The sequence below is a fragment of the Salvelinus alpinus genome, chromosome 27 (genome assembly GCF_045679555.1).
Source record: "Salvelinus alpinus chromosome 27, SLU_Salpinus.1, whole genome shotgun sequence".
NCBI lineage: Eukaryota > Metazoa > Chordata > Actinopteri > Salmoniformes > Salmonidae > Salvelinus > Salvelinus alpinus.
Genome location: NC_092112.1, coordinates 25,273,253 through 25,300,904, shown reverse-complemented (window position 1 = coordinate 25,300,904; position 27,652 = coordinate 25,273,253). Strand labels below are relative to the sequence as shown.

At 41.2% G+C, this 27,652-nt stretch overlaps 3 protein-coding genes across 27 annotated transcripts in view; 2 read left to right on the top strand and 1 right to left on the bottom strand.

Moving 5' to 3' along the window:
• LOC139556243 (receptor-type tyrosine-protein phosphatase kappa-like) overlaps positions 1-16,569 on the top strand; it is a 181,807-nt gene extending 165,238 nt beyond the window's left edge. For 5 of the 24 annotated variants that reach the window (XM_071369913.1, XM_071369917.1, XM_071369914.1 and 2 more), the window contains 18 exons: positions 971-982; positions 1,981-2,168; positions 3,190-3,277; positions 3,505-3,638; positions 3,773-3,790; positions 4,523-4,559; positions 4,702-4,799; positions 4,990-5,106; positions 5,279-5,433; positions 5,836-5,971; positions 6,132-6,281; positions 6,560-6,733; positions 9,332-9,349; positions 9,681-9,812; positions 13,358-13,501; positions 14,281-14,444; positions 14,642-14,777; positions 15,360-16,569. In XM_071369913.1, the coding sequence (XP_071226014.1) occupies positions 971-982; positions 1,981-2,168; positions 3,190-3,277; positions 3,505-3,638; positions 3,773-3,790; positions 4,523-4,559; positions 4,702-4,799; positions 4,990-5,106; positions 5,279-5,433; positions 5,836-5,971; positions 6,132-6,281; positions 6,560-6,733; positions 9,332-9,349; positions 9,681-9,812; positions 13,358-13,501; positions 14,281-14,444; positions 14,642-14,777; positions 15,360-15,413 (1,955 nt within the window). In that variant the 3' untranslated portion in view covers positions 15,414-16,569. The remainder of the gene's footprint in view (positions 1-970; positions 983-1,980; positions 2,169-3,189; positions 3,278-3,504; positions 3,639-3,772; positions 3,791-4,522; positions 4,560-4,701; positions 4,800-4,989; positions 5,107-5,278; positions 5,434-5,835; positions 5,972-6,131; positions 6,282-6,559; positions 6,734-9,331; positions 9,350-9,680; positions 9,813-13,357; positions 13,502-14,280; positions 14,445-14,641; positions 14,778-15,359) is intronic. The other 19 variants (XM_071369930.1, XM_071369928.1, XM_071369926.1 and 16 more) reach the window with 12 other exon arrangements.
• Positions 16,570-16,971: 402 nt separating this feature from the next.
• LOC139556241 (protein THEMIS-like) lies at positions 16,972-21,857 on the top strand. The gene is made up of 6 exons (XM_071369905.1): positions 16,972-17,231; positions 17,631-17,780; positions 18,349-18,810; positions 19,349-20,394; positions 20,528-20,660; positions 21,522-21,857. Exons 1-6 carry the CDS (start codon positions 17,132-17,134, stop codon positions 21,710-21,712), a joined length of 2,082 nt encoding a protein of 693 aa, XP_071226006.1. The 5' UTR covers positions 16,972-17,131; the 3' UTR covers positions 21,713-21,857.
• Positions 21,612-26,503, bottom strand: LOC139556242 (protein LEG1 homolog). Of its 2 annotated transcripts, none has more exons than XM_071369907.1 (6): positions 26,176-26,503; positions 25,131-25,295; positions 24,379-24,563; positions 24,077-24,198; positions 23,581-23,819; positions 21,612-23,117 (listed from the first exon to the last, which is right to left on the bottom strand). In XM_071369907.1, the coding sequence occupies exons 1-6, from the start codon at positions 26,468-26,470 to the stop codon at positions 22,966-22,968; spliced, it is 1,158 nt and encodes a 385-aa protein (XP_071226008.1). In that variant the 5' UTR covers positions 26,471-26,503; the 3' UTR covers positions 21,612-22,965. The 2 variants fall into 2 exon arrangements, with proteins under 2 accessions (XP_071226008.1, XP_071226009.1); XM_071369908.1 differs by having other exon boundaries at positions 25,131-25,214.
• Positions 26,504-27,652: the final 1,149 nt, after the last annotated feature.

Sequence of the window (27,652 nt, the reverse complement as noted above, 5' to 3'; positions counted from 1 at the left end):
CAAGCCAGCGCATGTCCAGGCCCGTCTGAAGTTTGCCAATGACCATCTGGATGATCCAGAGGAGGAATGGGAGAAGGTCATGTGGTCTGATGAGACAAAAATAGAGCTTTTTGGTCTAAACTCCACTCGCCGTGTTTGGAGGAAGAAGAAGGATGAGTACAACCCCAAGAACACCATCCCAACCGTGAAGCATGGAGGTGGAAACATCATTCTTTGGGGATGCTTTTCTGCAAAGGGGACAGGACGACTGCACCGTATTGAGGAGAGGATGGATGGGGCCATGTATCGCGAGATCTTGACCAACAACCTCCTTCCCTCAGTAAGAGCATTGAAGATGGGTCGTGGCTGGGTCTTCCAGCATGACAACGACCCGAAACACACAGCCAGGGCAACTAAGGAGTGGCTCCGTAAGAAGCATCTCAAGGTCCTGGAGTGGCCTAGCCAGTCTCCAGACCTGAACCCAATAGAAAATCTTTGGAGGGAGCCGAAAGTCCGTATTGCCCAGCGACAGCCCCGAAACCTGAAGGATCTGGACAAGGTCTGTATGGAGGAGTGGGCCAAAATCCCTGCTGCAGTGTGTGCAAACCTGGTCAAGAACTACAGGAAACGTATGATCTCTGTAATTGCAAACTAAGGTTTCTGTACCAAATATTAAGTTCTGCTTTTCTGATGTATCAAATACTTATGTCATGCAATAAAATGCCAATTAATTACTTAAAAATCATACAATGTGATTTTCTCGATTTTTGTTTTAGATTCCTTCTCTCACAGTTGAAGTGTACCTATGATAAAAATTACAGACCTCTACATGCTTTGTAAGTAGGAAAACCTGCAAAATCGTCAGTGTATCAAATACTTGTTCTCCCCACTGTATATTTGTATTATATATGTACTACAAACCCTGTGTGCTAACTGTTGACCTAGCTAAAAGCTCTTGTTTTTTTCTTTTCTTGCTGCCCTACTTGTAAAGTGCCAATTACCGGTAAGTGCATGTGACCAGTGTGTGTGGAAAGTGTCCCAAAGTGCTCAATGAAATGAAAATAAATTGATTGCCAGAAAACATATACTGGATGATTTATCCATTAAATGGATGTGTGTCCGTAATAGTAGCTAACTTCCCCTCCACTGACAGGCCCTTAAACCGTGACTTAACGTTCCCCTAAACCTACATCTGGGGGGTGGTAGTAGCTCAGGAGCTAGCCAAGCAAGAAGGATGTACAGCTCATGGCTCAGTAGGTCATGTGATTGATTGCCGCTAGATCATGCTGGGCTTTAGAGGGGTGTAGATTCTTCCTGAGGAGAACCTGGGACTCAACAGCCAACCACCTCACTTTCCCACACACACACTCGCGCCACACACACACACACACACACACACACACACACACACACACACACACACACACACACACACACACACACACACACACACATATCTCCTGTCTCCCGGGCAGGCTGTTAAATGGCTGTGTGTCTGAGGGTTTGACATGGTTCAGATAAGACATTAAAGGGCACATATGGTGCCTGTCAGGCCTGAGAGTGTCCTACCCTCACACTGCCTCTCAGTGAAGCCCCTGTGTCTGTCCGTCTGTTTGTCTGCTGGGAAAGGCAGGCACACCACTCCTCGGCTATATCAACCTCCGTCTTGCCCACTCACCAAGCTGACGCCACACGTCAGTGACTGCCAGTTGCCATGTGGCTTACATCCCTCACATCTTAGCTGTTTCACTGGGGAGTTGCTTTAGATACATAGTGTACTGGCAGGAGTCATGTTATTTGCCAGAAAGAAAATGCTATGTTCATTGCCATTTTTGCAAGAAAACCATGTTGTGAGAAGCACACCCAATGTGGTTATAATAAGGATTCGTCATGATTTGCACACAGGTCAGATATGTGCTCTGTGAGTGTTTGTGATGTTGAATGATAATGGTCCTTCACAAGCCTGTGTATTCCTCACCAACGTGTGATTTCCCTGGACAGATGAGAACCACACTGCAGCTGCTGCAGAGTCCAGTCGGCTGCTGGACGTCCCTCGGTACCACTGTGAGGGGACAGAGTCGCCCTACCAGACCGGTCAGCTGCACCCAGCCATCAGGGTGGCTGACCTGCTCCAACACATAAACCTGATGAAGACCTCCGACAGCTACGGCTTCAAGGAGGAATATGAGGTCAGACCCCACGACTCTAGTCTACAGTATACCCATTACATAACACAAGGCCCTAAGACTCTAGTCTATACTTATAACATAACATATTTACAGTGGTCCTAAATGGCAGAGTAGCTTTTAAAATTAAGTGACAGACCATTAGGGCCACCATACAGTTTAGCTAAATGAATGTGGTCCTCAGCCCTCAAGACAGTCTTACTCATAATCTCGCTATTCAAACCGTCAACACACCTTTAACTTCATACAATTCTGATCTGGCTCAAATGAAACATACAACTCCATTTTTGGGAGGTTCTTAAAAATAAAATTTTCCTTCAGTGAAGAACAAGCTAAAATGTAATAGGGATTATGTCACATCCTGTCGTAGTTCTGCACCGCTCGCTGTGTAGACTGGATGGGCGACCACAGCCCTGCACAGAGAGAGTTTCCTGTCAGCGGGCGGTTTGCCAGTGAGACGCTCTACACTGCTTGCAGGGGTTTAGAGACGTTCAGTTTCTTGCTCTGCAGCCTTTGAAAGTTCAAAGGCTTAGTTTAGAGTGTTGTGAAAAAAGTTACAGGCAAAGACTTCTATGGCTCAGCTCTGATAGTCATCTCCCCATAGATTTCTTCACAATTGTGCTGTTGTTCATTCAAGTGGAATTGTGTCTGTTTAAATGTGACGTCCTGTTGTAGTATTAGATAATGATCACATTGGTGAAGACCAAATGTAGAGGTTTTAAGCATCAAACCCCACACTGCATTTACTCTCCAGCCCTTTTTTTATTGGCCACATTGTTGCTGGGAAATGTGTCGCTTTTGCTACCTTGTGTGTCTATTGTTTTCTGAGACCCAACAGGCCAGACATCGAAGCTTTGAAGTGATGGTTCTTCGACAGACATACAATAGAAAAGTCAATAGAAAACTGCCCTTTGATTATATTGCAGTGCCTTACCCACCGTCTAGACAGTAGTGTTGTATATACTTGCTAAATGTGTTTTCTGATCAGCCTCACTCACTTTGTTCCATTCTGTTTGGTATGCAGAGTTTTTTTGAAGGCCAGTCCGCTTCCTGGGACGTGGCAAAGAAAGACACTAACAGAACCAAGAACCGCTATGGAAACATCATTGCATGTAAGTCTTGTATTTAACTTCTAATAAAGTTTCTAGGTGTTGATGACCTTTTGGCTAGTGTCCTCTTTTAGGAATGAGCTCATTAAAATGGCGAACCATAAAATCAGTATGTTATCATATCCTTGCCTGACTCCTCTTAATCTCAGGAAATTTGAAGAATAATTTGGATTGGACTTGCTGTCAATGAAATGAAACTAGCCAGCCTATTAACCCCTGTTGTTTTACAGACGATCATTCTAGAGTGATCCTGCAACCAATGGAAGACGACCCTTCCTCTGACTACATCAACGCCAACTACATTGACGTAAGTGGCGCAGCCTCCTCCATTGGCGAACGTGTGCGACACAACCGTCCTTCTCTCGTATGTGAGGCCTTCTATGCATGTCTTTGTCAACAATATGAATACAGCTTTTATTTCCCTCCTTCAGTCAAAGTACTTGTACTCACTGACATTGTTGTGCTTTCTTTCACTCTTGCCTATGATTTGGGCTGTAGATATGGCTGTACAGGGATGTAAGTATCACTGTAGGGGACCTCACCACACCTCATGTTTCCCACTCTCCCTCCTCGTTCACCTCTGGTTACTTCTAACAACATCTGCACGGAAACGCATGAGATGTTCTCCCATCTCCCCCCTTTTTGATTTGATCCTACCATTCTGTTGTTCATCAGCTTCTCTCATTTCACATGTCCTCATGCCCGACGTGTACATCCCTGATCTGTGTGCTATTGTTCTCGATAGGAATGGTTGTCGTATTTACAAGATGGTGGCCGCCTGTGTTTTTCTTTTGTTGCCTCCCCTACTGTGCCTGTACCCAGACAGATCAAATCTGATAGGGATCGTTTGGAGTGTTAGGACCTATTGACTCTATAAAATAACTTTGTAATAAGCAGCCAATTACAATAATGTAGAATTCCTACGAAGTAATCAATAGTGAAACATTCTTGGCATTAAAGTACACCGGAGTTGAGCTTCACAAAGCAATAAATGTCAATTTAATTGACAGATACTCAAAGCACAAGGAAATGTGCTCTCATTGAATGTTTCTATTAGTGAATTAATGGATACATGAGAACAGCTCTGTGCATATTAGCACATAAAGCCATTGACTTTCATGAAGATTGATCTCATGCAGTCCAAGCTGGGGTTGAGGCACGGTGTGGTATGTAGTAGTCTGCTGTTGTTGCTACACGATATAAATGTCTTACCCAATGATATTAACATTGTGATGTTGCACTTTTCAGGGGTATCAGAGGCCAAGTCATTACATTGCAACTCAAGGTAAGAATAAGTACCCCCCCACACCTCTAAAGAATGATTTGATTCTCATATAGTTATCAGATTGTATTGTATTTAGTTCACATATTGTATTTATTTGTGTTGATTGATTGATTGATTGATGGATATGTGTTGTCCTGTCCAGGGCCTGTCCATGAGACAGTCTATGATTTCTGGAGGATGGTCTGGCAAGAGCAGTCTGCCTGTATCGTCATGGTCACCAACCTCGTGGAAGTTGGACGGGTAGGTGATAGTGCCATATTACTGTCAGATCCAAAAGCACAGGAGGCCAATGTACTGTAGGGCCTTGATCAGTCTTCATATATTAATCTTACATACTGTATACCTGGGCATCTATTGTGTGTATTGATGTGTGTGTAGTATTTAAAGACGTCTTTTGTTTTAAATGAATTAAATACTCATGTTCTTGTAGGTGAAGTGTTACAAGTACTGGCCCGATGATGCTGAGGTCTATGGTGATTTCAAAGTGACGTTTGTGGAAGTGGAGCCCCTTGCTGAATATGTGGTCAGAACGTTCACCTTGGAGAGGGTGAGTCATTCCTTTATCCACTCCTCACGCCTAGGGGCAATCTGGGATTGGTACATCCACCACTTTGTTGTTGTTTGATTGGCCCTTAAAATCAACACATATTGCAAATGTGGAATTCAGACTGAACCCAGACCAGTTGTGCACTAATAACCTGTATGTTCTCTGTCATCAGAGAGGCTTTAACGAGCTGCGCGAGGTGAAGCAGTTTCATTTCACTGGCTGGCCTGACCACGGAGTGCCCTACCACGCCACAGGCCTCCTCTCCTTCATCCGCCGGGTCAAGATTTCCAACCCCCCCAGCGCTGGGCCCATCGTGGTGCACTGCAGGTAAGCCCCTAACACGTCACTTCCTCTACGCTCTCACAGCCAGATATTCTGAGAAAACAGGTGCTTCCGATTCACTTTTCTTTGATCTCTCACATGTGAAGTGTGCACCCGGACTAGCAGATTCCTTCTGGACAATGCAACAACAATAAGAAATAATACAAGATAAGAATAGGAACATAAAGTAAATGGCTCAGTAGAATAGAATAAGCATCAGTATAATACAGGGAGACACAATTTATAGTCCAATATTTACACGTGTATTGGGGGTGGGGGGGAAGTGTATGGATTGAGCGTCATTGTTGTGTGTACTGTACAATGGTTAGATATGTAGGCTGTTGAAGTGTAGTGCTGTGCAGCCATGCTCACCTTCCGATCCTCTCGCTGCCCTCTCTCCCTGGTCAGCGCCGGAGCCGGACGCACAGGCTGTTACATCGTCATCGACATCATGCTGGACATGGCGGAGAGGGAGGGCGTGGTGGACATCTACAACTGTGTGAAGGCCCTGCGCTCCAGACGCATCAACATGGTACAGACTGAGGTGACTACTGGCCCACCCCACCGCCACACACCTCACCAATTAACATTAACACCATTCACCATTGCTGTCCGTCTGTGCATTTCATGCTACTGTATGTATGGACTGTCTGGAGATGCAGTGCTTTCCCTTTGCTGAGTGTGTGTCTGTGGTCCGGCCACAGGAGCAGTACATCTTCATCCATGACGCCATCCTAGAGGCCTGTCTGTGTGGCGAGACGGCCATCCCTGCCTGCGAGTACAAAGCAGCTTACTACGACATGATCAGGATAGACTCACAGAGCAACTCCTCACACCTCAAAGATGAATTCCAGGTACCGGAGGCCTTCCATATTTATTGGGGCATAAAGTTCTGTTTAACTCCTCAGGCTTTCATGTCTCGTACAACAATAAAAAACAGCAATCAAGACAGGGAAATAGATCATGGCTACGTCCCAAATGGCACCCTATTCCCAAAAGAGTGGACTACCAGGGTTCTGGTCAAAAGTAGTGCACTCTAAAGGGAATAGGGTGCCATTTGGGACATGTCCCATGTCTCCTGACAAACAATGTTCCCTGACTTGTGGTTTCATGTTATTTGTGTTGTTTTCAGACACTGAACTCGGTGACCCCTCAGCCCCAGCCAGAGGACTGCAGCATCGCCCTGCTCCCCAGGAACCACGAGAAGAACCGCTTCATGGACATGCTGCCTCCAGACCGCTGTCTGCCCTTCCTCATCACTATCGACGGGGAGAGCAGTAACTACATCAATGCTGCCCTCATGGATGTAAGTGTCCTCTCCCCTCATGCACGCATAAACACACAGACATAGTATATAAATGCATATACACATGCATGTACAGTTGAAGTCGGAAGTTTACATACCTTAGCCAAATACATTTAAACTCAGTTTTTCACAATTCCTGACATTTAATCTAATCTTAGTAAAAATTCCCTGTCTTAGGTCAGTTAGGATCACCACTTTATTTTAAGAATGTGAAATGTCAGAATAATAGTAGAGTGATTTATTTCAGCTTTTATTTCTTTCATCACATTCCCACTGGGTCAGAAGTTTACATACACTCAATTAGTATTTGGTAGCATTGCCTTTAAATTGTTTAACTTGGGTCAAACGTTTCGGGTAGCCTTCCACAAGCTTCCCACAATAAATTGGGTAAATTTTGGCCCACTCCTCCTGACAGAGCTGGTGTAACTGAGTCAGGTTTGTAGGCTTCCTTGCTCGCACACGCTTTTTCAGTTCTGCCCACACATTTTCTATGGGATTGAGGTCAGGGCTTTGTGATGGCCACTCCAACACCTTGACTTTGTTGTCCTTAAGCCATTTTGCCACAACTTTGGAAGCATGCTTGGGGTCATTGTCCATTTGGAAGAACCATTTGCGACCAAGCTTTAACTTCCTGACTGATGTCTTGAGATCAAACCAAAACGATCTTTGTCCCCATGTGCTGTTGCAAAGCGTAGTCTGGCTTTTTTTATGCCGGTTTTTGGAGCAGTGGCTTCATCCTTACTGAACGGCCTTTCAGGTTATGTTGATATAGGACTCGTTTTACTGTGGATATAGCTACTTTTTACCTTTTTCCTCCAGTATCTTCACAAGGTCCTTTGCTGCTGTTCTGGGATTGATTTGCACTTTTCGCACCAAAGTACGTTCATCTCTAGGAGACAGAACGCGTCTCCTTCCTGAGCGGTATGATGGCTGCGCGGTCCCATGGTGTTTATACTTGCGTACTATTGTTTGTACAGATGAACGTGGTACCGTCAGGCGTTTGGAAAATCCTCCCAAGGATAAACCAGACTTGTGGAGGTCTACAATTTTTTTTCGGAGGTCTTGGCTGATTTCTTTAGATTTTCCCATGATGTCAAGCAAAGAGGCACTGAGTTTGAAGGTAGGCCTTGAAATACATCCACAGGTACACCTCCAATTGACTCAAATTATGTCAATTAGCCTATCAGAAGCTTCTAATGCCATGACATCCTTTTCTGGAATTTTCCAAGCTGTTTAAAGGCACAGTCAACTTAGTGTATGTAAACTGCTGACCTACTGGAATTGTGATACAGTGAATTATAAGTAAAATAATCTGTCTGTTAACAATTGTTGGAAAAATTACTTGTGTCATGCACAAAGTAGATGTCCTAACCGACTTGCCAAAAGTATAGTTTGTTAACAAGAAATTTGTGGAGTGGTTTAAAAACAAGTTTTAATGACTCCAACCTAAGTGTATGTAAACTTCCGACTTCAACTGTATGCACACTTGCAAACACACACACACACACACTCACTCGGCTTACTAAGTGAACGAGATGTTGTCTGAATGTGTAGTAGAGACAGAAAGCTAGAGACAAATCCAGGTGTATACTTCTGTTTTCTGTACTCTTTTGGAAAATATAGAAGGACTGATATTCATTATATCTTTAATATGTACTCAAGGCTTTTAGTAAATTTTTCGGCAATCCTTCTATTCTTTTCTGGCAGTGCAAGTAGTGATGTTAATGAAAATAACACCCCAAAAAATGCTATATTTTAATACTTTTAAAAACATGTTTTGGTCATCTAACTCTTCAACTATATCACGCTGACATTATTCTTCAAGATGGCTATTCATGTGGACCTAAATTACACTTGCGCTTTTAATCATTTGGATTTTCAAATAAATCAAAAGTCCCCCCAATAAGTTTGACCCGTCTGATAGAAGGGCGGGGTAAGTGAAACAAGTGCAGTGTATAACCACATTATATTTTATTATTAGTTCAAACAATAGTCCAGCTGGTAACTTTACAACAGTTTTCACATATTACTACAGTTTTCACATATTACAACAGTCTCCACATATTACGACCGTATCCTCATATTACAACCGTATCCTCATATTACAACATATTACATCACTATTAGAACTCTTGGATCAGGATTATCTTGGTTTGATATCAGGATCTGTGCCAGAAAGTGAATCCATCTTCTGGGAGTCATCTTGTCATAGATGTGTACTTGATAGAAGGATGAGAAGACACCCCATAGCTGTACCCTCCTTGCAATACATTGCATATAGCAGAGATAATTTGGTTGGTGACCTTACTAAACATGACCATGCTTTTTTCTTCTGTGTTATACAGTATATTTTATGCAAGAGGTTGAATTAAAATCCTCTTCTCAGTCCTTGCTAGAACTCCAATAGAAATTAGAAATTAGTATCTGAATGAGACAAACCTCGATGAATAAAAACGTCTTGACATAGACCTTGGGAGATGGTATTTCATGTTCACAGAGAACCAGAGTTTTGCCAGATTATGAGCTTTTTTATTTGGAGGGCAATTTTAAATCACTTCCTCGTACGTTTTACAAACTTTTGGACTTTTTCTAACTAAGCCGTCAGAAGAATACCAGGTAATTTCTGTACTTTTCCCTTCTCAATAATGAAATGCTTCTAACTATACTGGATTTGTTTCATGGCTTAATTAAGATGTATGTCAGCATAACTTCATTTAATTGATATAAGGTTGCTAGAAGCATGCCCACCCCAAGGATTGACCTTGTTTTTCAGAATACATTTGTCATTCAAATGTGAAAGTTCTCCACATTCCTTGCATGGTCATATATCTACACATTGTTCATTGTGACAGATGTACCATATTTTCTAGTATGTGTTCTCTGTATGTCTGCAGACTCAGTGCTATTAGATGTTACATGGTTCTTTGTTGACTTTCGTCCACCTTAGAGCTACAGACAGCCAGCAGCCTTCATCGTAACCCAGCACCCTCTGCCCAACACAGTCAAGGACTTCTGGAGGCTGGTGTATGACTATGGCTGCACTTCCCTGGTGATGCTCAACGAGATTGACCTAGCGCAGGTAATACCTGACCACCTCACCCTCCTGCATTCACTGCTGTGGACCCTGATTCCAAATGTCATTATTGTGCATTTTCAAATACGGTTCCTAAGGTTTGAGTGAATGTACAGTGGGGCAAAAAAGTATTTAGTCAGCCACCAATTGTGCAAGTTCTCCCACTTAAAAAGATGAGAGAGGCCTGTAATTTTCATCATAGGTACACTTCAACTATGACAGACAAAATGAGAAAGAAAATCCAGAAAATCACATTGTAGGATTTTTAATGAATTTATTTGCAAATTATGGTGGAAAATAAATATTTGGTCACCTACAAACAAGCAAGATTTCTGGCTCTCACAGACCTGTAGCTTCTTCTTTAAGAGGCTCCTCTGTCCTCCACTCGTTAACTGTATTAACTTTTACTTGGTACTCATCCCGGATCCGGGAGCACCCTCATCAGTAAAAAAGCTGACTAGCATAGCCTAGCATAGCGCCACAAGTAAATACTAGCATCTAAATATCATGAAATCACAAGTCCAAGACACCAGATGAAAGATACACATCTTGTGAATCCAGCCATCATTTCTGATTTTTAAAATGTTTTACAGGGAAGACACAATATGTATTTCTATTAGCTAACCACGATAGCAAAAGACACAACTTTTTTTTCCCACCATTTTTTTACTGCATAGGTAGCTATCACAAATTCGACCAAATAAAGATATAAATAGTCACTAACCAAGAAACAAATTCATCAGATGACAGTCTGATAACATATTTATTGTATAGCATATGTTTTGTTAGAAAAATGTGCATATTTCAGGTATAAATCACAGTTCTACATTGCAGCTGCAATCTGAAATAGCGCCGAAGCAGTCAGAATAATTACAGAGACCAACGTCAAATACCTAAATACTCATCATAAAACATTTCTGAAAAATACACAGCATACAGCAAATGAAAGACCAACATCTTGTGAATCCAGCCAATATTTCAGATTTTTTAAGTGTTTTACAGCGAAAACACAATATAGCATTACATTAGCTTACCACAATAGCCAGAAACACAAGCCATTTACCAGCAGCAAAGGTTAGCGATCCTAACAAACCAGCAAAAGATATATAATTTTTGACTAACCTTCATATACTTCATCAGATGACAGTCCTGTAACATCATATTACACAATGCATATAGGGTTTGTTCGAAAATGTGCATATTTAGCGGCACAAATCGTGGTTATACAATGTGAATTGTAGCCAAACTTCAAGCAATCTCTCCGGCGCCATCTTGGAGAGGCAACTAATCTAATCGATAACTAATCGTAAACTTGACTAAAAAATACAGGTTGGACAGCAAATGAAAGATACATTAGTTCTTAATGCAACCGCTGTGTTAGATTTTTTTAAATAACGTTACTACGGCATACAGCGTGCGTTACAGCGAGACCGTGCCGAAATGAATGGCGGAATTATTGTGTAACTTTTTTCAACATAAATACAAATTAACAGCATAAAGACTTCTTACTTTTTGATGAGCTTCCATCAGAATCTTGGGCAAGGTGTCCTTTGTCCAGAACAATCGTCTTTTGGTTGAAAGATGTCCTCTTGTCCTGTAGAATTAGCAGCTAACGCTAGCCATGTGCCGGAGAGGTGTCCAACACGCGATAGCGCGTGACAAATAAATTCCAGAAAATCGCAATAAACTGGTATAAACTGCTATAAGTCGGTTTAAATTAACTACCTTATGAAGTTTTTAAGACAAAAATCAAATTAAATCAGAGCCGGAGATATAGAACTTCTCAAACGAAAGTTTTTCAGGACGCCATGGTGATGTCCCTCCTGCGTCAGGCCCCCCGTTGAAAAGGTCGGACCTTCCGTTCCAAGAGGATTTATAGTGCCCCAGATGATGCAATCCACTCCATTCAAATTCTCACCGCTTACTGACATCTAGGGGAAGGCGTATGCAGTGCATGTAGCCCCATAGCTTACATTGGAATTTATAAACTGGCCCTAGAACAGAGACCTCGATTTCAGAAATCTCACTTCCTGACAGGAAATGTGCTGCAGAATGAGTTCTGTTTCACTCAGAGAAATAATTCAAACGGTTTTAGAAACTAGAGAGTGTTTTCTATCCAATAGTAATAATGATATGCATATTGTACGAGCAAGAATTGAGTACGAGGCAGTTTAATTTGGGAACGATATTTTACAAAGTTGAAACAGCACCCCCTATATTGAGAAAAGGTTAATGGCACCTGTTTGTACTTGTTATCAGTATAAAAGACACCTGTCCACAACCTCAAACAGTCACACTCCAAACTCCACTATGGCCAAGACCAAAGAGCTGTCAAAGGACACCAGAAAAAAATGTGTAGACCTGCACCAGGCTGGGAAGACTGAATCTGCAATAGGTAAGCAGCTTGGTTTGAAGAAATCAACTGTGGGAGCAATTATTAGGAAATGGAAGACATACAAGACCACTGATAATCTCCCTCGATCTGGGGCTCCACGCAAGATCTCACCCCGTGGGGTCAAAATGATCGCAAGAACGGTGAGCAAAAATCCCAGAACCACACGGGGTGACCTAGTGAATGACCTGCAGAGAGCTGGGACCAAAGTAACAAAGCCTACCATCAGTAACACACTACGACGCCTGGGACTCAAATCCTGCAGTGCCAGACGTGTCCCCCTGCTTAAGCCAGTACATGTCCAGGCCCGTCCGAAGTTTGCTAGAGAACATTTGGATGATCCAGAAGAAGATTGGGAGAATGTCATATGGTCAGATGAAACCAAAATATAACTTTTTGGTAAAAACTCAACTCGTCGTGTTTGGAGGACAAATAATGCTGAGTTGCATCCAAAGAACACCATACCTACTGTGAAGCATGGGGGTGGAAACATCATGCTTTGGGGCTGTTTTTCTGCAAAGGGACCAGGACGACTGATCCGTGTAAAGGAAAGAATGAATGGGGCCATGTATCGTGAGATTTTGAGTGAAAACCTCCTTCCATCAGCAAGGGCATTGAAGATGAAACGTGGCTGGGTCTTTCAGCATGACAATGATCCCAAGCACACCGCCCGGGCAACGAAGGAGTGGCTTCGTAAGAAGCATTTCAAGGTCCTGGAGTGGCCTAGCCAGTCTCCAGATCTCAACCCCATAGAAAATCTTTGGAGGGAGTTGAAAGTCCGTGTTGCCCAGCAACAGCCCCAAAACATCACTGCTCTAGAGGAGATCTGCATGGAGGAATGGGCCAAAATACCAGCAACAGTGTTTGAAAACCTTGTGAAGACTTACAGAAAACGTTTGACCTCTGTCATTGCCAACAAAGGGTATATAACAAAGTATTGAGATAAACTTTTGTTATTGACCAAATACTTATTTTCCACCATAATTTGCAAATAAATTCATTAAAAATCCTACAATGTTTTTTCTCATTTTGTCTGTCATAGTTGAAGTGTACCTATGATGAAAATGACAGGCCTCTCTCATCTTTTTAAGTGGGAGAACTTGCACAATTGGTGGCTGACTAAATACTTTTTTGCCCCACTGTACATGTCATTGCTAAGGTTGTTGTTGTCAATCAGGGCTGCCCTCAGTATTGGCCTGAAGAGGGGATGCTTCGCTACGGTCCTGTCCAAGTTGAATGCATGTCCTGCTCCATGGATTGTGACGTCATCAGCCGTCTCTTCAGAATATGTAACCTCACTAGAGTAAGTAGCTAGTATCCCATAATGTATTACCCTTACCTTAAGTTGTGTCTGAAGGCCAATTGTGATAGAATCCACAATAATCGATTGTTTACTTTTGCCACAGCCAGGAGCTAGTATAATTAGCATCGTCTGAATTCATGAATGTTGACAGACGGACCGATGTTAGCGAAGCTGCATTGGATGCAGAAACTTCCTCAAAAGCACTTCAAACTAAGTTTGGTAGCGTCGATACTCATGAAGAACCTGTCCATGTTTTCTTCCTCGCGAGAATGTGGTTAATTTTGCAGTAATATCTGAAAATTCCAATTCTCTGATAGTTCCATCAAGCCACCGGTGAGTTTGTTCACGTCTGCTAAATCAATCCACGTTTGAGTGCCCAATGGAATACAATACAACTTTTTTGTCCATGTTACAGCAAACAACAGAGTTTTGAGTGATAAAATTTCAGCGACTATTTCAGTATTATGCACGTAAACAAAATTCCTGCAAACTCATCCAACCACCAAACTTAGTTGGAAATACTTTTGAGAAAGTTTCTGCTTGCAATGCAGCTTTGCTAACATCTAATCGTCTGTTTACATGCTTGAATTTGGAGGATGCTAATTATGATAGTACCTGGCTGTGGATTTTGTCACTATGGGCCTTCAGACACAACTCAAGGTAAGGATACCAGTCAAGGTTATAGTACTTGGATGGTTCGATGAGAATAATGCTATGAAGTTGAGAGTAAGAGCCAAAATGGCTGCCGTTGCTGATGTGTGCTTCTGTGTTCCCCACAGCCTCAGGAGGGCTATCTGATGGTGAGGCAGTTCCAGTACCTGGGCTGGGCAGCCCACAGAGAAGTCCCAGCATCAAAGCGTTCCTTCCTGAAGCTCATACTGCAGGTGGACAAGTGGCAGGAGGAGTGTGAAGAGGGAGAGGGACGCACAATCATCCACTGCCTGTGAGTGTACACACAACCTCCACCACCACCACCACCACCACTCCCACACACTAACACCTACATGCATGCTTTCAAATAAAAATTAGATAATCTCTCTTCCACCTGCACCCACCTATTATATTTCACAAGTTTGGCAGTTCAGTAGAAAAGTCACCCAGCCAACCTCACACTTCCACCCTTGTGTTCCTGTGCTGTAGAAACGGAGGCGGGCGCAGTGGGATGTTCTGTGCTATCAGCATTGTGTGTGAGATGATCAAGAGGCAGAATGTGGTGGACGTGTTCCATGCAGTCAAGAGCCTGAGGAACAGCAAGCCCAACATGGTGGACAGCCCGGTAAGACAGGCCAACTAACTGACTCCAGATCAGTCAAACTGAGTTTCAGACAGACGTATCTCTGACTCATTATGGTGCTAATATATCAGCATAGGCCTACGCCACCTCTCATTTCTGGTGATATTCACTTATGATATTTTCTGGAGAAGTCGGTTAATAATATGGAGGTATTAGAGAACAGATAGGAACACCTCACATTAGATTTGTTTTGCAGATTGTGTTTAAATACATTTTAGCCAAGCAATATTGTCAAAACTATCCAACAATGATAATGTTATGGATCACTGAGAAGTGAACAGAAGAGTCTGTTGAGTATATAAAATAAACTGTTTGTGGGCTAACATGAAAGACTCCTCGCCTCATCCTTTACACAGCCTATGCAGCCCTGTGTTAAAGTTACCTCTTAATTTCACTGCCAGAGAATAGATAACATATTTTTATGTTAAGAATTGAAAATGCCTTTCAGTAGTGATTAAACTTGTTATCACCATGTTATTACTGTATTGTTCATCATATACTGTTGTAGTGTAGCATCATGTTTAGCACCACAGCGGTTAACACGATGTGTTTTCATCTGAACAGGATCAGTACCGCTTCTGCTACGACCTTGCTCTGGAGTTCATCGAGACCTCTTAACCAAGAAGACGGGACGGAACAGAACTCTGGATCTTGGCAACCATTCCACCGCTACAGATTGGGTGGAGGCGGACATCATTAACTAAGCCCATACAGACTGCTATAGATGGTTTGGGATTTTTTGAGAAATCTTTAATGTTTCTAGTTGTACTGGGAGTATGATGTGAGTGGTTTGTAAATGTCTCCATTGTACAGTACTTCACCGTATTCAGTGCCACAGAAACAAGTGTCGGCCACTAGGCCACATTTGCTTCAATGTCTTTTGCAGATTTAGTTATTTTTATGTGCAGCCATTGTAGAAAGGGTAACACTAATGCCAAGGTGTTGCATGCAAAAAAAGCAAACTTTTTTTCTTCTATATTATCAGCATTATTGTCAACGAACAATATATATCTATAGAAGTCCATCACAAATGTGAAAGAAAAATTACTGCGCTCTATACATGAATAGAAGTGCTAACGTGACATTGGCTTAGTAATGTTTGTATCGTGCTCTGATGGCTGACTCATTTTGGTTTTATTTTGTAGCAAATCTTAATCATAAGCCAAAGACTTATGTAAATATGTCTATATGGATAAAGCATATTGTTTGTATTTATTGTTTACTTGTATTATTTTTTGAAAGCTAAAAACAATCATCTTCATTCCATTTTTACCTAGCTATGACTTTAAAACGTAAACATTTATTGTTGTTTTTAAGTATTAGAATCAATTTCAGTAGTATATCTTGTTTTCAATTTGTTCTTATCCTCTATGTGATGTTAGTGGTTTATTTGTGTAAAATAATGCTTGTGAATTCTACCCATGCAGATAGAATATCAGAAGGTCATGTGGTGACTATAAAATAGTTATATTTTTTTCTGATGACTCAACCTGCAATGGTATTTTGGAAAAACAAAAGGAACATGGCGGAGAAAAAAACGGGAATTCTAATCAGTATTAGATACAGCTTATTAGGATGTAAGCCAACGCAGCAGAGGCAGGTGTGCAGCCAGCCATACTGATGTGGGACATGAGTGGACCTCCTGGAGAAAAGGAAGCAAGTCATTATCATGTGGAGTTTAGTCATGTTTCATACATTATTTTGTCTGTAACTGTTGGCTTATTGGCTGTAATAAAAAATAAAAAATCTTTGAATAAAATGTCATTGTGTAAGACATCGTTAGTATCATTACAGGTGAGATGATGTATAGTTTGGTCACATGTGATATGTGATATGTGTGATATGTTAGCTGTTCACAAACTATTCACTTTATTGTTTTAATCTGATCACTACATATTAGATACAGATATTTTTGTCTGAAGACACTGCTGTTTTCCAGTGCTTTGCAGAACTGCAAGTCACTAAACACTTACAAGTGTCATTTTCTGGTGTGATGTGAATCATAGGTATTGTGACTGATATATCATTGTTCTGTGGCGTTGTTCTCATAGCTACTTAGTGAGTTGTGGTTAGTTGTTTCTGGTTTCCGGCTGCAGTGTGTGTGCTCCTGTTACACCTGCTGCAGCCCTAGTGACTCATAGATGGCTGCTCTCTCTCTGTGTCACTGAGTTGCATTGTTCACTGTAGAATATAGAGAGCCTTCATACTAAAGTATAAGCACTGGCACTTAGGTTATACCAAAACCTCTGGTCAACCTTTTGCTGATCCATGGAGAAGATGGCATCTCCTCTCTAGGTTTCCTTTAGGGTATATAGTCTGGGTCACCCAGAGTCCAAATGGAAAGGATGGCTATGACATTGGAAAAGTTCACCCGCTCTCTTGATGCCACGTCTCTCCCTAGAGTACTGCAGATACAATCTGGATATTATTTCCAAGGTAAGACTGAAGAAGCCCTAATTTAAGTCCTTATTCAATGGACTGGAATATAATACAATTTGAGTTTAAAGTAACGGCTCATGGCTATGCAGTATTTTACTATACAATTATATAAACATTAGGTATTTCATGTTACAAAATTCAACGTATACCTGATGTCGATTATTATTTTTAACTGGAGCTTTGAAAAAATATTGTTTGGTAAAATGTATACATTTTCATGAATAATAATTTTCAATTCTTAATAAATGAATTATTCATGCATAGTAATTATAGCGTTACCACCCTTTACTTATGTACTTACTTATTTGGATCTGTTACTCTTCAAGGAGAATAGACCATCGACTTAGGTCCATTCATTGCCAAAAGAATAGATCCATTGAAATGTCTTTCTACCAGGGTCTGTGTATGAACTGTTTGGAAGAGAGTGGAGCTTCTCCTATGGAGAGCTTCTGAAGATCATTGGGATCAGTGTCACCAGACTCAATGTGGAACTTCAGTCTGAGGGTTCCAAATCTATGACAGTAGATATATCTCTCGACTATCCAGGTGAGTCCCGAAACATCTAAACTGTACCTTGAACATGAAATCTAAATGTTTTTTTGTTCAATTGTTCCTTTATAAAAACTTATGTGGATTGATATATTCAGATTTAAATGTTTTAATAATTGTCTTAATTCTTGTCCTTTACCATTTAAAAAAATAAAAATAATATTTAACCTTTATTTAACCAGGAAGGGCTCATTGAGATTTGAAATCTCTTTTTCAAGAGCGTCCTGGCCAAGATAGGCAGCACCAACTCATTACACAATTACAGACAGACAACATGAAAAACTACAAGTAATCTAGTAAAAACCATAGAATTCACAAGAGTATATCAAAATCATAAAACAGCTAATTAAAAACATTGACAGGTCAGGGAGGTCAGGTCAGGCAGGGTATAGTCCTGCGAACGAAGAGATTACCCACCACATTGCCATGTACTGCAGTTTACATTATACATGTAAATGTCCAAACCTCTCTCTTGGGTTAGAAAGGGACCTTATCAACATATGGTTTTGTGCATTGTACCAATAAATACAATGTCATATATTGCTTTTCCTGCCTGTATTTTCAGGCCTTTTCAGGATCGTGGCCGACAAGAGCCCATACGCCAGTATACAGGAGATTGTTGAGGCAGTGTGTATCAGCCCTGAGTGCCTGGGCCAGCCAGAGTTCCGCTGCCCTGAGGAACTACAGCTGGCTGAGGGGACCATCCAGGCTGAGGAGAGCTTCAGACTCACTGCTCTTAGGACGAAGCACGGAGACAGCCATGTTGTCTGTGAGGTCACGCGGAAAGACTCCAAGCACATCTTCACTGTGAAGCTCTCGCACACTGGGGAGTTCTATGAGTGTGCCGACGACCAGTTCTACACCCTCAGGGAGCTGGTGGAGTGGAAAATGCCCAAAGGAAGGAAAAGGACAGTGACTTGGGCCAAGTCTTTGCCATCAAAGGAGAAGTTTGTGTCTAAGTTGCCAGAGGACTACAGTGGAGAGCTGGTTCTCACACCTGTCTACGAGCTACAGACTGTGTCCAAGTGTGAGTGTCACACAAACAGCCCATTAATATTCTCACTTTACGTCAATTATGTGGAATGAAGAACATGATAAAATAAAGTCACACAATGATACTCTGTATTTTTAATATTATAATTACATTTTTCTTATCTCGGTTTATTTAAAGAGAACAAATTGTAATACTGCCAACTAATGAACATGACAACTACAGTACACTGGTCTTGGGTCATTAACTTTTGGTTTCAGAAGCACAGACATGAAAATAGAGGGGGGTTTTGAAGTGTAGTAGTCATCGTTCTGGTCAGGGAATCACAATGAATTTTTACTTTGTAGAACACAAAAAAAATGAAACTTTTCAAACCAGAAGTTAAACAGATGTACTAATGTCAGACCTTCAGAGATAAATTATCTGATTTTTAAAAATGTAATACATTATGTATTCATTTTTTGGCAAAACATTTTTTATAAGAAAAGTCTTAAATTAGAATATTTGGCCTATAGTAGACCATCCTCACTTGTGCTGGCATACTAAACAGAAATAATCTGATTTTTGTTCACAGTTGGGAAGAACGTTGTTTTCATCCCATCTACCCTTGACGTTGAGGTGTTGGACGTAACCGAGGAGAGTGACGGTGCCTGTTTCATGCAGCCTCTGTCACTCCGTGATGTCTTTGCCAAGCCGAGCGAGGTCTTCCCCTTCAGGGCTGAGATCATAGAGCCACCATCACAAGTTCAGGAGGAATTGGGTTTCCTGAAGTCCTCTAAGCAAGTCATTGTCCACGGTGCCTACCAGACCAAGAGGATCCTAGCGTCTGAGATCCGCAGCGAGGCCCAAAGACGCTTCCTCATTCCAGTGTCTTACAACGGCAGGTTCAAGCGCAGGCCCCGGATGTTCCCCACAGCATATGACCTAGAGGTAGCCAAGAGTGACATGGAGCAGCTCCACGTGGTGGCTACCAGGGCCTTTGAGGCCGACTACGAGGGTCTGTCCTCAGTACTGGTGGGAGACCAGTACCTGGTCCACAAAAGGGAGACCAGTGAGGTGATCTACGGCGGCAGGAGAAAGACGGTGGAGGCCCTGGCCTGTGAGAAGATGGTGGGGAAGAAGTACGAGGCCGTGCTGATCCCCATGTGTCTGGACGGCGGCTTTGTGGAGGTGGTCCACGACAAGAAGCAATACATGCTCTCAGAGGTCTGCCACAGGTTCTCCCTGCCCTTCAACGTCAAGGTGTCTATGAGGGACCTCTCAGTGATGGAGGACCTCCTGGCTGGGGCCACAGGGCTGCAGCTGGAGGAGGAGATCACTGACCCCTACCTTCTTGTCTCCACCCCGGACCTGGCCCAGTGCTGGGAGGTGCCTGTCAACCGCATCAACATGACCCTGCAGCTCCTGCAGCAGTGGAGCGGCCCAGAGCCGACCCAGGGCCAGGCTGTCCGCTCGGCTGTGGAGGAGATAGGAGAGGACTGCTATTTTACCCTGAGGAGGTACGTCAACGCCAGTGTGCTGCCTCCCCCTCGACCACCCAAGAGACATCAACAGCCCTTAGAAGACACATTGAAACTGCAGCCTCCCAGGCCAAAGAAGCCAGACCCCCCCTCTCCAAAGGTGAATCAGTCATCCATATTTTATGCATTAATAAATTATCTATAACACAACAACATTAGCTATCAGATTTATTTAAATAAAAAGTTATATTCAATTGATTACTGTACTAATGATTTGTGTTATTATATTGAAGAGCCCACATACAGCCAAACCAGCCATGCCTAGCCCTAGTTCATCTGATTGTGCAGAACAGAACACCTCTATACCAAGAAATGAAACGTCCAACACAAAACTGGTTGCAGTGCCTAAACCAGGCCCACAAAAAGGTTTGTCTATGTTTCTGTATTCCATCAAAATAGTTTTGTTAATTTTATGTCATTCAACATGCTGGAGGGATAGTAGTATGAAATATTGCAGCAGACTATTTTGCAACTAAACTTTATTCTCAACTGTCAATATCCTTCTGAGACCCCCCCACCCCAAAAACGTTGGGGATTTTATGAAAAAAAGAACATGTTCCAAGATTTTTTGTTGTTGTTATTTATCTATTTTTGTAAGTTCAAAATTGTCCTCTGTAGTGGTCATTAGGACGTAAATATGTATGTATATGTATGTGTATATATATATATAATTATTATTATTATAATATATTTTTTTTAATATATATATATTTAAAAAAATATATATCTATATATATTTATATAAAAAACATTACAGTGTAGGTGAAAAACATAGTTACGGTATCCGGGTGTCCACTACAAAGGACATATCTTGATAAGCTCTTATTTAGCTATTATATCATGTGAAAAAAGTATTACATAGTCATGACAACTCACTTAACTATTCCTGTTGTATTCACTTAATAGAAACAATTTGAGTATCAAATTTCCATCAAATGTGCAAATTTTTACTGCAGCCATTTTTTATAAGAACTAGGAAGATAAAGTTGTCAAGGTCACACCCCCACACATGTGATATCATTGAAAAGCCCAGAATGTCCTGTCAAAGGGACATTACTTATAAGGCCTCAGAAATACGGACCAAGAACTGATCCACTAGAGAGGACAAAAATTAATTGCTGGGCCTCAGGAGGATAAAAATGCTTATAGATCTGCAATATATTTATCTATCTGTCAAAATCTTGCCTTTGATTCTTTTGCCTTGCTGTGTTTATGTTCTCTCCCCAGCCATCGTTGAAGAAAACAGTCCTCACAACAATACAATTGAACAGGATGATGAATACACTCATGATTATGAATACATTGATGAGGATGAACTTGACAGCATCAGGAGAAAATTTAATGACCAAAGTATTCACATAACAGACAAGAAGAAATCAGAAAACACATATGCCATGCAGACTGCAAAACAGGTTTAGTATAGAAGTGAATGATTGGTTTTGATGACTATCTAATACATATCTAATCCAAGCTCAAAGTTTACCCCCGTATTGTTTAAGTGTAAAGATCAATACAAATGTTGGCATGTGAGATATACTGTACAGTGCCTTCAGAAAGTATTCACACTTTTCCCACATTTTGTTGAGTTACAAAGTGGTATTAAAATGGATTTCATTGTCACTTTTTTTGTCAAAGATCTACACAAAATACTCTGTAATGTCAAAATGGAAGAAAAATTCGAACATTTGTAAAAGATTCATGAAAAATAAAACACTAATATATCTTGATTAGATAAGTATTCAACCCCCTGAGTCAATACATGTTAGAATCACCTTTGTGGTTAAGTCTAAGAGCTTTCCACACATGGATTGTGCAACATTTTCCCATTATTATTTTCAAAATACTTCAAGCTCTGTCAAATTGGTTGTTGATAATTGCTAGACAACCATTTGCATGTCTTGCCATAGATTTTCAAGCAGATTTAAATTTAAATTGTAACTTGGCCATGGAACATTCACTCTCTTCTTGGTATGGAAAACCTCCCCGGTCTTTGTGTTTGAAATTCATTGCTCTACTGAGGGATCTTACAATTATCTGTATGTGTGGGGTGCAGAGATGAGGTAGTCATTCAAAAATCATGTTAAACACTATTATTGCACACATAGTGAGTCCATGTAACTTATTATGTGACTTGTTAAGCACATTTTTACTCCTGAACGTATTTAGGCTTGCCATAACAAAGGGGTTGAATACTTATTACTTTTGTAAAAATGTCTAAAAGCATGATTCCACTTTGACATTATGGGGTATTGTGTGTAGGCCAGTGAACAAAATGTATACATATAATTCATTTTAAATTCCGGCTGTAACACAACAAAATGTGGAAAAAGTCAAGTGGTGTGAATACTTTCTGAAGGCACTGTAATGTTCATATTTCAAGCAAAATGTATATTTATATGTACTATTATGCTCTTTATACTGAGCCACTCTTCCATTTAAATATATTATTATATTCATGATACAAGAAATAAATTGTTTGTACATTAATCAACAAGGACATTTGGCTACTGTGGAAAATTAATAATTACAAAAACACAGGATGTGTAAATACTACTGTGTGAAATGTATTCAGAAACGTTTAACAATGAATCACCATGAATGGCATCTGATGCTAACTTTGGGACAGGTTGAAACTGAGCTAGTTGGAGTGTCGGACTGATTTGCTGAATCCTCAGCAGCTGCGTGTCATCTCTTTGAGAATGGAGACGAAGGTGGAAGCAGCAAACTTAGGGTCATGGACCAGATCCTGTAGGAGCTCCCGGCCCTTCTCCCGAGCCTTGTCAGAGCACATGGCCGAGCGCCACATCCTCACCAGAGAACCCACTGTCATAAGGAAAACAACAGGAAAATGTGTAAGGATGTGGTGTAACCTGATGCAAGTGATGTGTTACTGTAGATTTCTCAATTGAAATGCACTTCATACATTTCACCACTAGAGGGAGACTACAGACTACATCCGGGTTCTCCAATCCTGTTCCTGGAAAGCTACCCTCCTGTAGGTTGGTTTTCCCTCTAACCCCATTTGTAACTAACCTGTATCAGCTTATCAACCAGCTAATTATTAGAATGAAGTGCGCTAGATAGGGTTGGAGCGAAAACCTACAGGATGGTAGCTCTCCAGGAACAGGGTTGAAGAGCCCTGGACTACATTGTCACAGACTGACATCTGTCTACCATCTCAATTTGACTCTGAAATGTATATTTCACTCTACTTTTCATACAAGCAAAAAATATCATTATATTTTCTGAATGTTTGTCTTGGGAGACTAAAAGTAAAAGTACTCACTCAGAATCCTGTTCATTCTGGTCATCCAGCCGAAGATATAGAGGGTGTGGTTCTCCTCCTTGCTGAGGTCAGCTATGTTAGGGGCGCTATCCCCCTCCTGAAGCACCCTGCTGGGCAGAGGGCTCATGAACAGCACAGAGTTATTCAGGTTGGACTGGAAGTATGTTGCTGCTACGTAGTCTGCAGAGTTCATCCAGTTTTGGGCGAATGAAACCTCTGGGCTGGAATAGTAGCTCATCCTATAAAGTTCAAAGGTTTGATTTGGACATACAGTAAGGACTCAATTGTGACTCAAAGTGATTGTATCCAATAATGTTGTTATTTTGTTAGATTGAGGCAAAAGCTGATTGGAGGACAGAGCATACAGTTTGAACTGAGAATCATATGTTTAAATTAAACAAAAATTAGTTGTCAGAGTTCCAACAATGAAGGAAGACAAACAGCGCATTGACAACTGGTGATGACCTGCAGAATGATACTGTATGTTAATACTCACTTTGCCTTGCAGCTAGTTGAGGCAGTATTCAAAGAGAGCTGTTGACCTGCCCAATAGACACCCAGAATCTGGTCCCTTTTCTCAAAGTCAGAAATCTCAGATGCACTCACGTCTTTCAGAGTCTAGAATGGAATGGTAGCATATTAAAAACCAAGACCAACAAGTAATTCTATGAAATCACCAATGAGTCACTTCTGAATAGTGACTTACACAACTAAAGGAACATACAGATTTGGCCTCCTATGGCAAGAAGGAAAATGCCTCCTATAGGGAAAAAGGAAAAGTAGATGCTCATTAAATACCTGGAAGAATTCTTCCCACTTGGCCATAAGGTCTGGGTACTTAGTAGAGCAGTCTGTGTAGGAGGTGCAGTAGTCTTCTGCTGCCTCAGCTGGTGCCTGTACCTGGACCTGAATGAGACCATCTCCAATCACGTCTTTCTGCACAGCAGCCAGGAACGGGATCACTGAAAGGTAGTAGTTCACACCTGAACAGACAGAGACAGACAGAGAGGTTACTAATGGTATTTTATTGACAAGCTGTGAATGTTAAAGGCCTAGTGCAGTCAGAATAAAAAAAATTGTATTATATTGTACAGCAGCTGATGAAACTAACACTGTAAAAGTGTGAATAAAAAGTGTTATTTCCTGATAGTTGCTCGTTGAAAGTACAATCTACACAGGACCTTCTAAATCAGCACGTTTGCAAGTGCGGGAGTGTCGGCTTTCCATGGTAACATCACCAAGAGGTAAATTAGTTAATAGATCTACAGTATAGCAAAAAGAGTTCCAGACATCTCTGCCAATAACAGCTAGTTTTCATTTTTACTCAGACCTCTGCTAGACAGTCCTAGCAATTGTTTTTGCTAAAAAGCCATTTTTGTATATTTTTGACGATTTTAATGGAAAGATATTACAGTAAGGTACTTAATTGTTACCCAGAAATGATTTGATATTGATATTTTTTTAAATGGCTGCATTGGACCTTTAACTGCACATGTAGGGCCACACACATGGCCTGCATGGTTGAATATGTGTAACACTACTGTACTTACAGGCCCACCAGCTATTAGCAGAAATGCACATGGGATCTCCTTCCTTTCCACATGTTGTAGCGCCAGTAGGGTCAACCAACCGCCCTATAGGAACAGAAGCGCATCCGGTCACATGACTTTTGCTTTTCATTTCCACATGATAACCTTTGAGAAACGTATTCACTCCTGCCCCAGAACAAAGTCAACATGATTAGTGTACTGTACCACCACAAAAAGAATGTGCATATAGTGTTTACATAACAATGTGCATGTACAGTGGCACCCTTGATAAAGATGAGCAGTATTGACTGTATAAAATAAATAATTAAAATGCTGAGAAATGAATGGTAAATAATGTATTGTGTCATTTATAATAAAAGTGACTCCAAAATAAGAATAGAATATGTTTCTGAGCACTTCTACATATGGATGCTACCATGACGATGGATAATCCTGAATGAATAGTGAATAATGATGAATGAGAAAGTTACAGAGGCACAAAGATCATACCCCCAAGACATGATGACTTCTCATCATTACCAATAACAGGGGAGGTTAGCATGTTATATCATACCCCCAAATCATGATGATTTCTCACCATTACCAATTACAGGGGAGGTTAGCATGTTAAATCATACCCCCAAGACATGACTTCTCCCCATTACCAATAACAGGGGAGGTTAGCATGTTATATCATACCCCCAAGACATGATGACTTCTCATCATTACCAATAACAGGGGAGGTTAGCATGTCTTTGGGGTATGATCTTTCACCCAAATACAAAAAGAATTGACATCTTTATTTACAAGAATCTTAAGGGTGTCAGTAATTTTGACCCATACCTTTTTGAGAGAAGAAAGTATTACTTGTTAAACATCTTTCTTTGAGCAATTGCATTGGTTTAAATAATATAATTTCCCAATTTTTTTGAGCATACAATATAGCTCAGTATTTGAATTACTTATTTTATACAGTCATTATTGCTCATCTTTATCAAGGGTGTCAATCATTTCAGACTCCACTGTATTTGGCTTTCCAAAGCAACTTAATCATTGCCCAACATACCTGATCTGAGTTTCCAGCCCATCTGCAGAGGCAGGCCCCAGAACAGACTGTCAGTCTCATTGGTTCCCATGGAGGCCATGTACTTGTCTGTGGATCCCACCAGTGTCCTATACAGACTCATCCTCTGCAGGTAGTTCCAGGGGTTGATTGTGACCACGTTGTCCACCTGAGGCAGTTCTGACAGCTGGCTGGGTGCCTGGTCCCAGAGGATGGGGAGGCCATTTTCAGTGATCACTGCTGCGTTGGCCCACAGGGCAACTAGCTGAAGCAGGAAGAGGGTCCAGATGCACTGCATGCTGGCTACCTTATTAACTGCACACCTAAATAAGTAACAGATCCCCCCTTTTGTACTGGACTGGGCAATGCACTTTGGACTTACAAAGCCACATGATAGAGAAGAGGTATCAGTGGGGGTAAATCCACTGTAATCACTATTTCTTATCATGCGGTTTTCTGTCCACTCTGCACTTTTGAAGAGCCATAGGACAGAAGTCAGAGAAACAACCAATCAATGTTCATAGACGGACAGAGACATCAGCCATCAGCAAACGTGATCTATAGAGATGGAAGAGGCTTCATTCATTCATCAGTGATTGCATCATCATTATTCTAAAAGAGCATGGGCACGTTCCTCTGCCCAGGGGTTGCTGACGCATGCCTGATCTTACAACGCCTGGATAGGTATTTTAAGTATCAGCTAACCACATATGCAATAGTGGAAAAAGTACCCAATTTTCATACTTGCGTAAAAGTAAATGTACCTTAATAGAAAATGACTCAAGTAAAAGTGAAAGTCACCCAGTAAAATACTACTTGAGTAAAAGTTTTCTTGTTTTAAAAATACTTAAGTATCAAAAGTAAATGTAATTGCTAAAATATACTTAAGTATCAAAAATAAAAGTATAACTCATTTTAAATTCTTTATATTAAGCAAACCAGAGGACACAATTTTCTTGTTTTTTTTATTTACGGATAGCAAGGGGAACACTCGAACACTCAGACATCATTTACAAACAAAGATTTGCCAGATTAGCGGCAGTAGGGATGACCAGAGATGTTCTCTTGATAAGTGCGTCGTGAATTGGACCATTTTCCTCTCCTGCTAAGCATTCAAAATGTAACGAGTACGTTTGGGTGTCAGGGAAAAAGTATGGAGTAAAATTTTAGCAACCAGGAAATGATGAAGCGCTCTCTGCATAGTGCATCTTTAAGTACTTTACATCACTGATCATATGTTATAGCAATCTGTCAGTCAATGACACAGTCGATGACAAGGCACACAACCATTGGTTGATGCATGCAACGTCAGAGCAGGGGAAGGCGACCATTGTCTATACCTGGCCTGCCATTGTCGACCCTGCCCCGAACTTGGTCACTGTCACTAGCCGGCTACCACCCGGTTACTCAACCCTGCACCTTAGAGGCCGCTGCCATATGTATATAGACATGGAATCACTGGTTGCTTTAATAATGGAAC

Bases quoted from the DNA above. Each gene is read 5' to 3' on its own strand.
- LOC139556241 (XM_071369905.1), top strand. From the start codon at position 17,132: ATGGAAAGGATGGCTATGACATTGGAAAAGTTCACCCGCTCTCTTGAT. The intron at 17,781-18,348 runs GTGAGTCCCGAA...CTGTATTTTCAG, and splicing joins TATATCTCTCGACTATCCAG to GCCTTTTCAGGATCGTGGCC. The intron at 18,811-19,348 runs GTGAGTGTCACA...TTTTGTTCACAG, and splicing joins GCTACAGACTGTGTCCAAGT to TTGGGAAGAACGTTGTTTTC.
- LOC139556242 (XM_071369907.1), bottom strand. From the start codon at position 26,470: ATGCAGTGCATCTGGACCCTCTTCCTGCTTCAGCTAGTTGCCCTGTGG. The intron at 25,296-26,175 runs GTATGTTGGGCA...GTTCTGGGGCAG, and splicing joins GGGCTGGAAACTCAGATCAG to GAGTGAATACGTTTCTCAAA. The intron at 24,199-24,378 runs GTATTTAATGAG...ATTCCATTCTAG, and splicing joins AGTGGGAAGAATTCTTCCAG to ACTCTGAAAGACGTGAGTGC.